This window comes from Montipora foliosa, chromosome 1 (assembly GCF_036669935.1).
Source record: "Montipora foliosa isolate CH-2021 chromosome 1, ASM3666993v2, whole genome shotgun sequence".
Lineage (NCBI taxonomy): Eukaryota > Metazoa > Cnidaria > Anthozoa > Scleractinia > Acroporidae > Montipora > Montipora foliosa.
This window is the reverse complement of record NC_090869.1, coordinates 69,761,800-69,777,816: the sequence shown is the minus strand read 5'-3', so window position 1 is coordinate 69,777,816 and position 16,017 is coordinate 69,761,800. Positions and strand designations below refer to the sequence as shown.

At 36.5% G+C, this 16,017-nt stretch overlaps 1 protein-coding gene and 1 pseudogene across 1 annotated transcript in view; one reads left to right on the top strand and one right to left on the bottom strand.

The window, feature by feature from the left end:
- The window catches only part of LOC138007244 (glutamine--fructose-6-phosphate aminotransferase [isomerizing] 1-like), a 26,383-nt gene extending 13,406 nt beyond the window's left edge, over positions 1-12,977 (top strand). Inside the window, exons 11-24 of the mRNA XM_068854044.1 lie at positions 1,111-1,234; positions 2,078-2,148; positions 2,323-2,421; positions 2,716-2,811; positions 4,325-4,422; positions 4,737-4,857; positions 5,224-5,301; positions 5,421-5,500; positions 6,168-6,282; positions 6,818-6,945; positions 8,344-8,472; positions 9,557-9,595; positions 9,716-9,877; positions 10,605-12,977. Of these exons, the coding sequence (XP_068710145.1) occupies positions 1,111-1,234; positions 2,078-2,148; positions 2,323-2,421; positions 2,716-2,811; positions 4,325-4,422; positions 4,737-4,857; positions 5,224-5,301; positions 5,421-5,500; positions 6,168-6,282; positions 6,818-6,945; positions 8,344-8,472; positions 9,557-9,595; positions 9,716-9,877; positions 10,605-10,649 (1,385 nt within the window). The 3' untranslated portion in view covers positions 10,650-12,977. The remainder of the gene's footprint in view (positions 1-1,110; positions 1,235-2,077; positions 2,149-2,322; positions 2,422-2,715; positions 2,812-4,324; positions 4,423-4,736; positions 4,858-5,223; positions 5,302-5,420; positions 5,501-6,167; positions 6,283-6,817; positions 6,946-8,343; positions 8,473-9,556; positions 9,596-9,715; positions 9,878-10,604) is intronic.
- Positions 12,798-16,017, bottom strand: LOC138007250 (tetraspanin-33 pseudogene; annotated as a pseudogene).

The window sequence follows — 16,017 nt, the reverse complement described above, 5'->3', positions numbered from 1 at the left end:
GAAACAGGTTAGTTTGAGGTTTACATGTTCGATTTTCTGAGAACTTTTTCGAAATTCAAGGACAAAATGCCCGCACATACAACAACGGCTGAACCACAAAACTATTAAGTGCTTGAGCCCCTTAATTTTTTGTGAATCCACAGTTCTAGAAATTGAAGAATGCAAGATTAGTATCCCATGAACATTTAGCAAAGAAATTAAGAAATTGCTTTTTTTGCCATCGACTTATACATGGGATCGACTTATACACGGGTAAATACGGTATTTATTTCTATACATGATTATTTTTTCTCGCTAAGGAGATCCTGAAATTTTACCGTGGGGTCGTACAGCTAGTTTTTGAGAAAATCTAGAGCTGGAGCTTGGTCACTATAATAATTAGCATTTCCCCCTAATTTGCATATATTTGTTAGGTAAAACTACATTTTACATCAATTCCAGTGACTAACACTTCAGAAGAGACATCCTGTTGCTTTAATTTCACAGGCTTCAAAATCTTGATCTTTTTCTTCTGAAAACTGTAGCAAGCCACCTTAAGTTGTACTCACACAGACTCTGCTGTAAATGAATACATACCTGTAAATTGCATCTCGTAAATATATATGCATGTGATTCATTTAAAAGCAGTATTTATAAGAGATCTTTTGGGTGCTAGGCTTCAAAGCAACTTAACTGCCTGCTGGGGATGTACTCCCTTAAGCCAATAGATTTACTTCTCACCAGTCAAGGCCTTTAACCCATTTGTTTCTGTTCTAGTAGCCCTGAAAAGCCCCTAAATTGGAGTAGTCAATTCATTCTCCTCCTCCCCCAGTTGCAGCAATGGGTTATATAAATTGATGATGAAACAGTTTCAACAGAAAAGGGCATTTCAGAAATCCATTTTAGAATTACAATTCTTCAATTTGGATACAAAATTCACTTACGAACAATGAGTAAGAAATGTGGATGACTTAATTTATTCACAACTATCAAATATCATACAGCACATAAGAAAGAGCAAAGGGAAGATCCTCCCAATGCAAGCATCCAATCCCCATTCCATTCCCAGGTATTTCCTAAGTTGCAGGGTTTGTGATTTTTATTCTCACTTTGCTGGATGCACTGTTACAGGTGACAGTAAAGTTGACGAGCCTGCTGAAGAGCTGGCAGATGCTTATAGTATGATGAATGGGTGGTCAAGTGTTGAAACAAATAAGCATGGGCCTATTGAATATTTTTTTGCCTCAGATGCAAGGTTAGTATAATTTGATTTAATTGCTTAATTTCTTCATGCTTGGGTTAATCTTTTGAGCGTTTACCACAAGTTAGTCTTGTGGGAGGAAAACACATGGCCCAACCTCACAAAGGGGGTTTATTTATTTACAATTCACCACATTACATAAACTGACAATAATTACAGAAATTTCAAAACACAATGCAAAACATTTTAATGATGAGGAAACCTGAAAGAATTAAACCACAAAGCTTATACAGAATCAGGATTTCTCAAAACGAAACAGACAGATTAAACCAGAACAACAATGTGAGCAAGCATAACAAGATAAAATGACAATGAAATTATTACTCTCTAATAAAAGGGATTCTTTGAGCCGTTTTTTTTTTAAGACAAGAGGGAAGAAGTGCAAATCAGGTATAAAACATTGGACCTTGATAGAAAATGAAAAACTTCCTGATATTGGTTCTACAAAGTGGCAAAATAGCAAGCATGTCTGGTATTATAGCTATATGGATCTGATTGTTTCTTAAAAAGGTTATGAAATTTAGTTGGTGGTGGAGAGTTTATGAATGAAAACATAAATAGACAAAGCTGAAATGAATAAATGTCATGACATTTCAGAAGCTTATGTTTCTTAAAAATGGGATCAGTATGAGCATCATACATGAACCTTTGGAATGAAAATTAACATGTATTATTGATTCCATCTGAAGGTGGCGTCATTCTGTGCTTACTTCAACAGAAGAACAAAAAACTTGCATTGTAGATGACACTAGTGTGTGGCACGACAATGTAGCTTGTGGAAATTAACTTTAAAATATTAATGATTATAATTATATTTTATATTTAACTATTTTGCAGTGCTGTCATTGAACACACCAACAGAGTGATCTACATGGAAGATGACGATGTGGCTGCTGTTGTCAATGGAAGTGAGTACCAATATTTCAAGTACTGTTTGCAAGTTAACATAATGCCGTCATCATTACAAGCATTGAGTTTTATTCATCTAATTGATAGAATGATAATTACATTTCTGTGACAACTTGTACGTTACTTTGCGCATTGTTGCCTTGTAAAATTGTTTGACTGTGCCTTTTCTACAGGCTTGTCAATTCATCGTATCAATCGTGATGATGCCTCTGATGAAAGTTATTTCAGAGAAGTACAGACACTGCAGATGGAGTTGCAGCAAATCATGAAAGGTGTGTGTGAGTTCTGTTGTTTATTTTAATTACAGGGTACGTAGAAGGTAATTTTCAACTCTGAACATACTTCTAAAGCATTGATAACAAGACGATTTCGAAATCTGTCCTATTGTATCAACTTGTTGTATCACAGTGTAAGTCAGAGACAGTTTTTTAGTATTAGTACTCTTCTCATCAGAATGGTGACAAGTTTTGGTGAGCCAAACATTTTAATTAATATTTTTCCTTTTGCATGATGACTGCTTGTTTTTGTTATTATTTGTTTTCTTAAACTTCTGTCATTGTCTTTAGGAAACTACAGCTCTTTTATGCAAAAAGAGATTTTTGAGCAGCCAGAGAGTGTTGTAAACACAATGAGGGGCAGAGTAAACTTTGAATCTGGATGTGGTAATTATCAAATTATATTGTTATAATAACTGAACACAACCTGTTTGGAATTTTATGAGGATAAGTCTAATAATAATAATAATAATAATAATAATAATAATAATCAGAAGGATGCATGGAACCTTGAAAGTCACAATAATACCTATCATGATTGGTGCTCTTGGAAGCATATTAAAAGGGGCAAAGAACTCGTTTGGCAAGCTAGATGTACCTGACTTCCTTGGAATGGAAGTGTACAATTATTATCAATCCTTGGGACTGCTCACCTGTTGCGGAACGTGTTGTGTCTCTAAGCTACGGGGAGTTGCTGAGACACAATATACAGTACCCAGTAGAACACCCGACAACTGGAGAGAATCTAATCAAATAATAATAATAATAATAATAATAATAATAATAATAATAATAATCACCATTTAAGTGATATTATGAATCACTATTTAAGTCTCAAGATTATTTGCATGAAGCTGTGCACAAGTGCTCAGACTTCTAATTGGGGAGATTACAAATCAACTGAAATCAGAGCAAGTCAAATCAAATGTTGATTTTTGAGGAGAGGGGAAAACTGGAGTACCTGGGGAAAAACCTTTCAGAGCAGAGTAGAGAACCAACAAACTCAACCCATGTATTGAGTCGAATCCGGGAATCAATCCCAGGCCACATTGGTGGAAGGTGAGTACTCTCACCACTGCGCCAGCCATGCTCCCAAATGAGGACATCATAATGACAGTCCATAATATATAGATTTAGCCATGCGTATGCCTAAAAGGGAAGCTCCCATCTCTAACCCCAGAAAGCAATATCATAATAATGACCACACATGTGTTGTTAATTTTGTACGTTTGGATAACTCTGACTGAGAATTGATTTTTTCCATTTTACCTTGGGTTGGAATAGACACTTGCCTTTGGTGCAGGAGGTTTCAGGTTTAATCCCTGTAGATGAATACTACAGATCTTACGAAAGCTGGTAACTGCAAATGTAAATACATCAGCTGATAGTTAGACTTTTTTGGTGTCTGAGTAAGGACAATAAACCATCCTTGATCAGTGCTCATACATAAAAATCCTTTTTACAGAAGTGTTTTAGTTGAGTAAAGGAAATAAGTGCCCAGTGTTCTGATCAAGACATTGTTGAATTCACTTATTTAAATAGTTAATTTTGATAAGGGCACTGTGCTTTTGCTCACTTTAACTCTTACCCTTTTGAGATAACCAACTTGTCTGCTTCCTGCCATAGTATAGGATTCTTAAAGATTTCTTGTGATCATTTCCATCATTTGTTTCAGTGGCCTTTTCTCTTGCCCTGAAAGCCCCCATGGGGAGCCCTCTGGTGAAGGTGTATTAGAGGTCTGCGATGTTATCCAATCCTTACAATCTACCACAAAATTTGTGACATTATTATATTAGTTTGTATAATATATATGTTGTGGTTTCTTCCACAGTTAGGTGGGTTTAAATATTTTATTGAACTTCTGCCTCTGCTAAAATGTTTGCTTTATTTTCTCTGACAGTGCGGCTTGGAGGTTTGATGTCTCACATTGATACAATCCGTCGTTGCCGTAGGATTCTCATGATAGCTTGTGGGACAAGTTATCACAGTGCCATAGCTGTAAGAAATTACATCGTATTTCATATTACACTACATTATTTCATATCTATGCCAGGGATTTTATTCAGCCTTCCTCTAGTTCGTTTCAGGTTCTTAGTCAGGATGAGCACCCAATTAATATGAGCAGCAAAGACAAAATAAATGTCCCGTTTGAAAAGTGGAGGCCTGGGACTGGTGCTGCTCTATTTAAGTGCCCTTGTAACTAGTTGTCATTGTGCACCCGCCCCCCCCCCCCCCCCAAATTAAAAAAAGGTTGCCCAGTCATGTACTCATGAATATTACTAACAGTGTACACATATATTTTTTTTCTGCAGACGAGACAGTTGTTGGAAGAGCTAACACAACTGCCTGTTGTTGTGGAGTTGGCCAGTGATTTCCTTGATCGCTCGACACCAATCTTTAGAGATGACGTGTGCTTTTTTATTAGTCAGTCAGGTAAATACATGTATTTCTTTCTTTTTTTTTGTGCACAGTGTACATATATATTTATGTGAATAATTCGCTCTCCATTTTGCAAGAAAACGTAGAGAACATGTTGGGAAATGAGGTAGTTGGGGAAAAGGTTATATTTGCTTGAATGCAGGATCTGTAAGGTGGTGGGGAGGGGAAGAGCATGGAAAAGAGGGTGAAAGAGATCTGGCATGCACATCTCAGAAGTTTAAATAGACAACCAAAAATTGTTCAAAGTTCATTGATTGTTGATTTTACATCCTTTGACACTTTGATCTGTTTTGACTTTAACCATACACTGTACATGTACTCAGAAAATTAAATTTTGTATTATTGTACTACTTTTTGAAGGAGAGACAGCAGACACTCTGATGGCATTGCGGTATTGCAAGGAGAGAGGAGCTCTCATAGTGGGCATCACTAATACAGGTTAAAAGAAATCGTAAATTTCTGCTCATAAAATTTACTTAATAATGTCCATATGTATTATGTTGAGAATATTTCTTGACTGTGAATCAATATGTTCAGTACATTTGTGGGGTTTTTAGTTGGTAGCTCAATATCAAGAGAGAGTATGTGTGGCTGTCACATCAATGCTGGACCTGAGATTGGTGTTGCAAGTACTAAGGTAAGGTTAAATCAATTTATTTCTAATTGATTAATTTAAAGGGCTGACCACCAGGAGTTCATGGGTTTGCCCTCTCCCCCTCCCAGTCAGAACAACAGGCATCTGGACTTTTTTCAAGAGGAGAGGCAGAGCCCAAACGACCTGACCAAAGAAATCAAGTGGTAGACATTAATAAAAGAAAAGTAAGACAGTGAGTGACTCCAGTTTGACCCCTCTAGATTGCCTATGGGTTCCCGGCAACACTGGAAAGTGCTACCTTCAGGTCATTGTCATATCAGTCAGACTTTCTAGTTTTCTCAGAGAACAAGGATGTCTCGTATCACTTCAGTTTTCTTAAATTGAAGCATTTGAGACATTCCAGAACTCTTACATTGTTTGCAAATACAATGTAGGAAAGGAAGGTTGAATAGTAACCCGTGCTTCAGCCTGGTGTGGTGGTGAGCTGTATGTATGTTTAATACAGGTGGTTAAAGCATTGTTATTGGAGCTTTGGCCCTTGTAAGGCATGCCAGCTGCCATATGGCAAGAAAAATTATCAAATTAGACTGATTTTCAGGCAAGAGTCACAAATCACAATAATTTTATTGTGAGGTGAATCCTTGTCGTATTATTACATGTGATTTGAAGTCATTAAATTACACAGTTAAACTTGCCACTTTGATCACAGGCTTATACCAGCCAATTTCTGGCTCTGACAATGTTTGCCCTGATGATGGCGGAAGATAGAATCTCCATGCAAGAGAAAAGGAAAGAGATCATTCAAACATTGAAAGAACTTCCAGGTGCATGAACTAGATATTTTAAATTAACCTTAATTTTCTTTGTAAATTTCATTTGTAATTCAAGAGGATGACAACCTTTAAAAAAGCAGTATTTAAACTACATGTATTTGTGTAAGGAAAAAGGAGCAATCAATCAAATACTGAGCTTGGGATTGGATGCATCATGTTTATTACAATCATTAGATTTATTCAAAATAGATTTATTTCGTTTAATATTATTAGCCCATTGATGAGTAAAATTGTCTGGTGTTAGAAAGAGTAAAATACTAAGTACGGCCAGTTTAGGCCCGTTTAGGCGTCAAAGGGTTAATAAGGGTGGGTGGATGTCATCGTAAGAAGGATTGTTGTAAGTGACTGATAAAAATTTATTATTTTTTCTAATGTGGCCTGAGTGCATCACCATCTGAGTCAAAGGGTAGTTTCGCACAAGTTGTTTGTCGGTGGGACTACGTGTACACTCTCCAGGATAAACAATTTCTGTCAAGATTCTTTTTAGAGAAGTAATAATGCAATCAAATATTTTTGTTATTCAAAGATCTCATCAAGAAAGTGCTGCAGCTGGATGAAAAGATTCAGTCCTTAGCACATGAAATGTATCAACAGAAGAGTCTCCTTGTGATGGGTAGAGGCTTTCAGTTTGCCACTTGTCTGGAAGGAGCCTTGGTGAGTGAAAAATGCAGCTTCATTTGTCACAGATTTAAAGGAATATTGGCTTTCCTAATCAGGGCTCAATGCTAAATGTTTTAACTTTCCAACAGAGCATTTATTTTTTTGTTAGGTCCAATAGTAGTAGAATTTCTACAGGAGCAAGTTGTATCAGAAGTCTCTTTCTTGTGCCTGGAAAGTGGAAATCCTGAATTCAAGATTTTGACCTTCTCAAAGCTTGAATTCAGGAATGCTATGACATAACTCCATAAAAATAACTTAAACATTATACTAGCTGTCCCCCCAATTGAACCACTTCAAAATTAGTATTGTTAAAAATGGCATTGCATTTTCCTCACATCAAAACTCTTCTCAAGGCTCACTGATCACCAATAAATGTTTGTTTTATCTTTATTTAAAGAGGGAGACGTAATGACCTGTTACAGTTTTCTAACTTACGGCCCTCTCTGAACATTTTACTCTCCCAACCATGATACACCACAGAAGACAGACCACAACACCGGGAACTACATGCCCTACCCTATAAATGTATAGTTAGTGTGGTGTCATCTATAAGACTTTCAGGACCCTTTATTTCTTTGCTCAAGACTTCCGTGGAAAAGTATCAAGACTCCGAAACATCACAGGAAAAACTGGCAGAACTCCATAGCACTATAGAGAATGTTTCAAAATCAAAACAACTACCAGCATTCAACACAAAACTACAAAACAAATCATTGGCGAAATTTGATTTCTACAAACAGCTGATACATACTGCATGTCAAAACAAAGAAAGATTTTACATGATTATAATAGTGACAGGACAAACCAACCTACAGTATTCATTAGTTTTGGTAAATTACTGATAATTACAGTATGAGATTCCTTTAAGGTTCCACAAGATTTTGCTCATGATTCATCAGCAATCTCATGTTTTCTTCTATTAATAGTCCATTTTACAGTTTTATGCTTAGCTACGTGGCCTATGAATGAAAGTGAGGCTGGAGTTGACCTTGTTTTGATAGAAACCTCGCTGCTTTTCTTTTGTAAATTATTACTAATTAGCATGACAACAACAACATTAACACAAGAAAAGGAGGGAGGTCTGTATCATGACAAGGTCAACACCAGCCTCACTTTCATTAAAGGCCAGGTAACTAAGCACGCAACTGTAAATAGGTCTCTGTCATAATAAAAAAGAACCAAATATTGATATGTGCTTTCAGAAATAAAATTTGCACTATTTTGTGAGATATTTCCAATGTAATTAGCCAAAAGTAAATTTAGACAAATCTGACTAGTGTGGGGTAGTGTTAGTGTCAAGCCTTGCCTATTGATGATGCAACATTTTCAATGTTGTTTAAGTCTGACGCATACGAGTCGTGATATTTTGAAGTAAAACCTTTGTATCTGCAGAAAATCAAGGAGTTAACTTACATGCACTCAGAAGGTATTCTTGCCGGGGAGCTCAAGCACGGTCCCCTTGCTCTAGTAGACAAAGCCATGCCAGTCATCATGTTGGTGACAAGAGATGCTGTGTTTAAGGTATTTTCTTTAACTTGTTACTGGAACTTTTCTCCTTACATCCATTTTAATCAAGATAAGACATAAATTATTATATTGATTAGTTTGATGAAAGAGTGTGTCCTTGAGAGGCAGTTTTACATTGTGGGAATGCACACTTGAAAAGAATTGGACCTCCATAATTTTGAAGCTAGTGTGCAATATTACTCAAAACTCAAACTCAGGGTTGTCATTATGTTTTTAAACTGACTTTTAACTGTGGCCTCCTTTTTGGGTATCTGGCCGCGTTCTACTAATAACAACCCGGAAATTAAAAGGACAGCATTTTTTGATGGAGACTGAGCATTATGTTAAACTCTGCAATGTAAATGTTACAGTTAAGTTTTCGTTCCCGTAAATTTTTTTTACCATGTAATTTTTTTTTAAAACTAGGTCGTTTATCAGCGCTAATCAAATGGGTACTTAGACTTAAATACTGTTTATCAGCAATATATGTAGGCAGTCTGCAGTTGTCATACACCTCCTGGAATGCTAACTGTTCAAATAAGACATTGCATAACCCTAATCACTAAATTGAAAGCTAACTCTAATTCTCAAACACGGCCAGTGTCCCTAACCTTACATGAAAGCTAATCATTCAAAATAAGTGCTCAGTAACCCAAATCACTAAGCTGAGCATTTGACCCTAATCCCTAAAATTTGTTGGCCTTTGATAGCAGCAGAGAGAAAAATTTCACACAGTTTTTGAAAAAATTACCTATTTGAAAAAATATGACCTAGTTAAAAATAAAATCACCTAGTTTGGAAAAAAACTAACAAGTTGAAAAGAAAATCACCTAGTAAAAACTAACTAGCATAATTCAACATTGGCTGACCCAGATGTCTCGACCCAATAACCTATTGGTTAAGACAATACAAGAACAAATGCAAGCAAATACAAAGGTGCTTACAAGTTTGCCCCGAGTAAAAGAAATGAATAGGCAAATGCACAAAAGCAAACAAATTCCTTTAAAGTAAGGTTTGTTATTCTTGAGCAGGAGAAATAGTTTATGGAACCATAAATAATATTAATGTAGATTTTTGTGGTATATTTTTCCTCTTTTAGAAATGTATGAATGCCTTGCAACAGGTTACAGCGCGTCAGGTAAGATATGCACAGTGCTCACACATTTTTTCCTAAGAATTTATTTAAACATTTTACGTTACCTACATTTTTATGTAACTGGTGCCCAGTCATAATTATTGTCATTTTCTTATGCTTCAGGGTCGGCCCATCATTATTTGCAATGAAGGCGATGAAGAGGTGAAATCACATGCATTTCGCACACTTGAAGTACCCAAGACTGTGGACTGTCTCCAAGGAATCTTGTCTGTTATCCCTTTACAACTACTTTCATTCCACATTGCTGTGCTGAAAGGATATGATGTGAGTACATGCACTGTTAGAAATTAAGGAAATCATGCAAACGTTTGGATTCTTGTTTATGGGGAGTCTACTACGGTAAATAAAATTCATGATTGACATTATTTCATTTGTCCAAAATGTATATTATTATAATCATACAGTATAAAGTTCATTGGTAGTGTAGTGGGTGTCTGAGACGTGTGTTGAACTGTAATATAAGTCGCCAAGCTTAATTTAAGGGATGAAAGACAAAGTTGGGTGCTCAAGGCCATTTGATGATGATATGCAGACACCTGGGTTGACAAAAGGTTAATTGATATAAATAAAAGATTATCATGATTGCTATTTTAATTGACACCCTGCTTGGAACTGTAGATAATCAAAATCCATTAACCACTCAGTGCAGTAAGGCACTTTGGGATTTGAACCTCTCCGAAAAGCTGGTTAGATTGTAATAACTGTGCATCAAGAACTTTGTGGTGTACAATAATGGTCTCCTTTGGCTAGGAGTGGTGGTTGTTTAAGTAAAAGACCACACCGAACTTTACAACCTAAATGTAGTTTGCAAAGAAGAGAGAGAAGGAGGATGCAGTTTACCCCTGTTCCAGGCAGGGAACATGTGTTTTCTGTTTTTGTGATCGTAAATTGTAAGGCCCACAGTCACCCAAAAATGTAACCTCACCAGCGTCCCAAAGTGCAATTGTTACGTTTGAATTATGTCATTCTCACTCTGATCTATTTTTTGCAGGTTGATTGCCCAAGAAATTTGGCCAAGTCCGTCACAGTGGAGTGATTTGTTCCTTAGGCCATACTCTTTTTATCTCTGTTTAGCGTTGTCTGACCAACCCTAATTTTTGCATTTTGAAATCTGAAAAATGAGTATGGTAACAGCATAGAGGAAAACATGTTTTAATTCTTCAATAACATGATCAACCAGCTTTGCTGCCATATTGATTTGGGGTTCAGGCTCCACAGCTGGGGTACCAGGCCTCCTATTCCGAGAGTTCTTGTGGGTTTTTTATTTCAATCCGACCAACCAACCCAATATCAGCAAACGCATTTGACACTAAACAAAAAAAAGGGAGGATGGCCTTATTTTAAAACGGTTCAACCCATAGTTCAAATTACATCATAAATAGAAGATAATTTGAAATTTAGCTAGTGACCTAGGACAGAGGTCCCATTTATATTTCCAGTGACTTAGTTGGTTTTTATCATATCAGTACATTGCCACAGTACTTACTAGTCACACCATTCTTAGTTACATGGTTATACCAAGTTAAGATTAGCCTCATCGATTATAACAAAAAATTAAATTATTTAAAATTTATAGCTTATTTTAATTAAAAATCATGCATACATTTTCAAAATGATTTAAGTGTAATACATATCATTAACAAAAATTCCATAAGTATTGCACACTTAGCAGTATTTTTCAGAGTTTTCAAAAAAGTAGTCAAAAAAATATGAAAACATTTCAGGAATGGTGGTATAAAGGCCAATCACAGTAAACTTGAAGAGATGAGGAACCAGGCCTTTTAGAATGTGTCTTTGTGTTTAAAAATGTTTGCCTACTTCTCTCAGTGAAGTAGCTGACACTTTTCGTTGGCTGTCAGTACTTAATATCATTGAAACCACTGATCACATTCTCCTTCTGGATAAGACTTCCAATTTTGAAATTATGGAACCTTATTTCAGTGGCATTTAACAAATTGATGTCAATTTTTCAAGCGTCTGTCCAGTTATTAATCATGAATTTCGTCATAACATTGTCAAAGTAGCTTTGGATCCACGGCGCGATACCTGAGTGGATCTGCAGACTACTTTGACAATGTTCTGACGAAATTCAATGACATTAATTTGTTTTTTACAATAACAAAAAGGCAGAGGGGTCAAAATTAAGTCAAAACATGAGAAGACAAAAATGCGAGAAACTTCAATCTGACGTGAGCAATAACGCATCATTATCGCATAAATTATAAATTCATGTGTCTGTCCGCTTGTTGATAGTAAAAATTAGCCAATGATGGTGCGACAATTTTGAAGTTATTGTAAAAAGATTAATTTACTATCTAGCAAGATTATTAGTCTAGCTACTACTGTCAAGTGATTAGCATATTTGGACCTTCATCATTTACAAAACACCCACTCAAAATAACATTACACTTCATGTTAATCAGGCTAATTTCTGACTAACAAGATAAATGTGTTTCTCTCGGAAGTGCACTTCTCATAAGTTCTGGAACTCTTTACTCCCATTCTAGGTACCAGAATTCTGCCTGTATTTTTAGCCAAAGGGATGTTTTAAAGCATGAGATTCTAGTTATTTTCCTTTTCTTTTTTTTTTTTCTTCCCCAAGACCAGCTTTTTTTATCAGATTCTTGTATCATAAAAAGCATCAGAGTTTCAGAACGTTGAGAAATTGGCACTCATGTGTTTTGGGTAAACTTACAACGCAACCTAAACATTTTACTCAAAGGCAAACTATAAAAAATTATCAGTATTGTCTCGTAGCCCACAATCTTTTGAGCACTACTCTAAAGGACAAGAACATCCTGAGAAAATTAGCATTTTAATACTAACATTAGCAAGGTAATATTATTGGGAAAATATTGGGGCAGTATTGAAAGCTCAGTTCACACTTCAAACCTAATGACAGACCTGGCAACATACTGGGAATATTATGGAAATACTGTATCTGTTTTCCCTTTTGTCTTCATGTTTGTTAGTATCTTCCATTTATATTTTTATGATGTGTTGTTCATGCTAGAACAGAAGTACAAACTTGACTTTAAGAATGTCATTATATCAGTTTGCATGCACTTTCTCTTATGTTGTTAGGTCATTGTTTTGTCACAAGTACCTTTGTATGAACTGGGCTATGTTGAGTACCATGAATGCATGTATTGCTTTTACAGATAACAAATCAGGATAGTCATTATTTGTAGTTATATCAGATTACTCATTTTTATTCTACATAAAGATTTACAGAGTTCTTATTATGTCAATTTGGTTCACACGTTTTAAAATAGCATGTATTTCAGGGCTTGTGGTAATATATTAAGGATAGATATTGAGGATTAAAATGCAGCATTTATTTGAAATGTTGCTGATACTATTGTGTTGAGGCTAGTTCTTGTGGTATTAGGGACTCAAGCTTTAATACAAGTTTTCCATTCTGACCACACACACTTGGGAAAAACTCAGTTACCAAAAAAAAAAACAACAATTAAGGACTGATAGAAAATGTTATGGCAATGGATTTCATCACATTCAATGGAGCTGGATGCAGTTGAGGGTTTTTAAAACTAATGTTAATAATTTGAAAGTTCTTCAAACAGTCACTTGTTGGGCATGTAGTTCCTGGTGTGTTAAGGCCTATCTCTCGCTGCATGTGGTTGACCTTGCTGGATGAGCTTGAAGGGCTTCTGACCAAATGAGACCACAAAAACAAAGTACAACGTGGATTTGTGTTATTTTCCAGGTGCAGGTATCACAATGATACAGGCTACCGTAATCTCTTTTACAAAGGGCACAATTCGTCTTTCAAACTTCTGTTGAGCAACTTTCTCTTGCAGAAGGGGATAAGAATAAAGCCCTGGTCTTCAATTCTACCGTATTCATCAAGGATATATTTGAATGCCAGTTGCTTGTCTGACATTACCCGGTAAAAGGCAAGCAAGACACTATCAACATTATGAAGGTCGAACTATGTCACGTGATGTCACAGTGGCCGTGTTGGAGAAGTGAAATATTCTTTTGGGAATTGAACTCTATTTCACAAAATTCATTTTCTTTTAGTATGCAAATATGGCTCCTGGTCACATCAATGAACACACTCTGTACTAGATATAAATCAACATTTTCCTATCACCAATGTCAAACACACGTCTTCCAATGTGCATCCTACCTGTTGTAACAGTGAACCAAAACATTCTTCAATGTTTCGTAATGGCCCAATATGTTGCAACATGTCTTCCTCCTCGAATTTATCTGATACACACAATTGCTAATTTGCTTGGAATTGACTGTTATCTTTAATTTTGGACACTTTGTCCCAGGACTTGTGGGAAATGGTCGTATGTTTGAAAAGATAATCCAAGTGTATGGACATAGGACTCAAACCTGGGAATTTAACCCGTCATGTAACCACTTGACCACCACACCGCTAGCTGCTCAGGGATAATGTGTTAAACACTATTACTTTGATAATGCTATATTATCACTTGCCAACAAACAATATTAAACACTGCAAAAGGTCAGTTAGCAAACTTGACGACAAAGCTTAACATTTTAAAATCAAAGCTTACGCCTAATTACCAGTAATCTAGAGTTTTTCTATGTCCTCTTGTGGGCCCATTTCCATTAGTAGGGCTAACACTCACATGGTTCATATGGGGTAGATACTTAGCACTTCACATTACACTCTAATCAGTTAAGTCTGTTCAAATATAAGTGCTACATGTACACGGCCAACGTTTGAAAAAATGTAATCCCTCCTTGTACTTGTACATGTTCATTGCTGTGACTTTAACATCATCAGTTCCCATGGCCTGCTCCCGTGATCCAACCCTAAGGTCGTGGGTTCAATTCCCACCTTGGTCAGAGTTTTTCTCTGTCCTTGTGTGGGCCCATTTCCATTAGTAGGGCTAATGCTCACATGGTTCATATAGGGTAGATACTTAGCACTTCACATTACACTCTAATCACTTAAGCCTAATTACTCTTCAGCAAGAATACTCTATGCGAGTCACGTAAATTTTTTTTTTTAGAAGCAGTGTCTTCATCTTCAGTGGTGAAGCGGTTCCTATAGAATTAAAACTCCAGGTTCAAACCCTTTCAACGAGTATGATTTTTATCTCCCTTTTTTTCTCTGCTACCACAAGTCGTGGGACGCAGTGACCGAATTTATCTGGTATACACAGTTTCAAGCCAATTAGCAATTGTGTTTATCAGATAAGTTCAAGGAGGAGGACATATATTGCCACAGCTTTGAAGCAGGGGCTTGGGGTCCATATGATAGGGGATGTGACAGACTAGGCCCCAATTCTTTTCTTTCCTGAAGCTTCACATGAGATCAAAATATCACATGTGACATAATTATATACTGTTTCTAAGTTATCTAGCCTTGAAAAGTCTTGGTCTTCACAAGGTTCCGAAAGAATCCCTCACAATTTTTATACAAGACGAATTCTCGAGGGCTAATCTAAGCACCACTTAAAGCAGGCTTAATAGCTTAACTGATACCAAATTATATTGAAGAACTTAGCCGCGACCTTGCATTACCAGTACTTCTTTAATGTCGGACGTAAAACGTCTAGCACAACAGAACCCAATGATTTGAATAATTGGTAAACAAGCTGCAATGGACGCCATTAAAACTAAGTTGCCACGAAACCAATCTTCGACGCCTTCCAAGCATCCTTTTGTATAAATGATGTTGGCGGCTTCATCTTTCGAGATTGCCAAGGCACCGAATCCACACTGGGAATTGACTTCATTTGATATGCAGCAGGAATAAGGAACACCACATCTTTCGATCGCTGGAGAAGAACAATTGTAATAAACATTCCTTTCCCAGTCAGTGTACGTTTCGGATCCACAACACTTAAGCTCTTTCTGCAAGCTATCAATAACCAATTGAAGATCAGGATCATCCAAATAATTGTCGATCATCTGTGCAAAGGCGTTATGAATTTCTTTCCTGACTTTGCCGTAGTATACGTAACCAAGGATTGCAGCTGTAATCTCAAACAGCAACAATAATCCAAGAAAAAAGGAATAGAATTTGAGCAAACATGTATTTTCTCTCAGTGCTCCAATACAACCAGTAAATGATATAATGAACATCAGAAGACCAATACACAGCAACAAGACTGCCGGGTCAGTTGTAAGACGGCTTAGCTGGCCATAGATTTCTTGTTTTTCTAACATAGCGTACGTCGCAATGGCCAAGATTAAGCAACTCACGAACCAAAACAAAATATTCATGGAAAATATGAAGTACTTGACGCAGTAAGTAGATTTTTCAGGATATGACGAAACCTGGTTGTTCGGTCGCAATGGATGGACTCTTGTTGAGCGACGCATTTTGCTTGATGATAAAAAGTTTAACAATTGCAGGGGTTTCTCTCCATGGGGATGATTTGCCGAAGTGCATG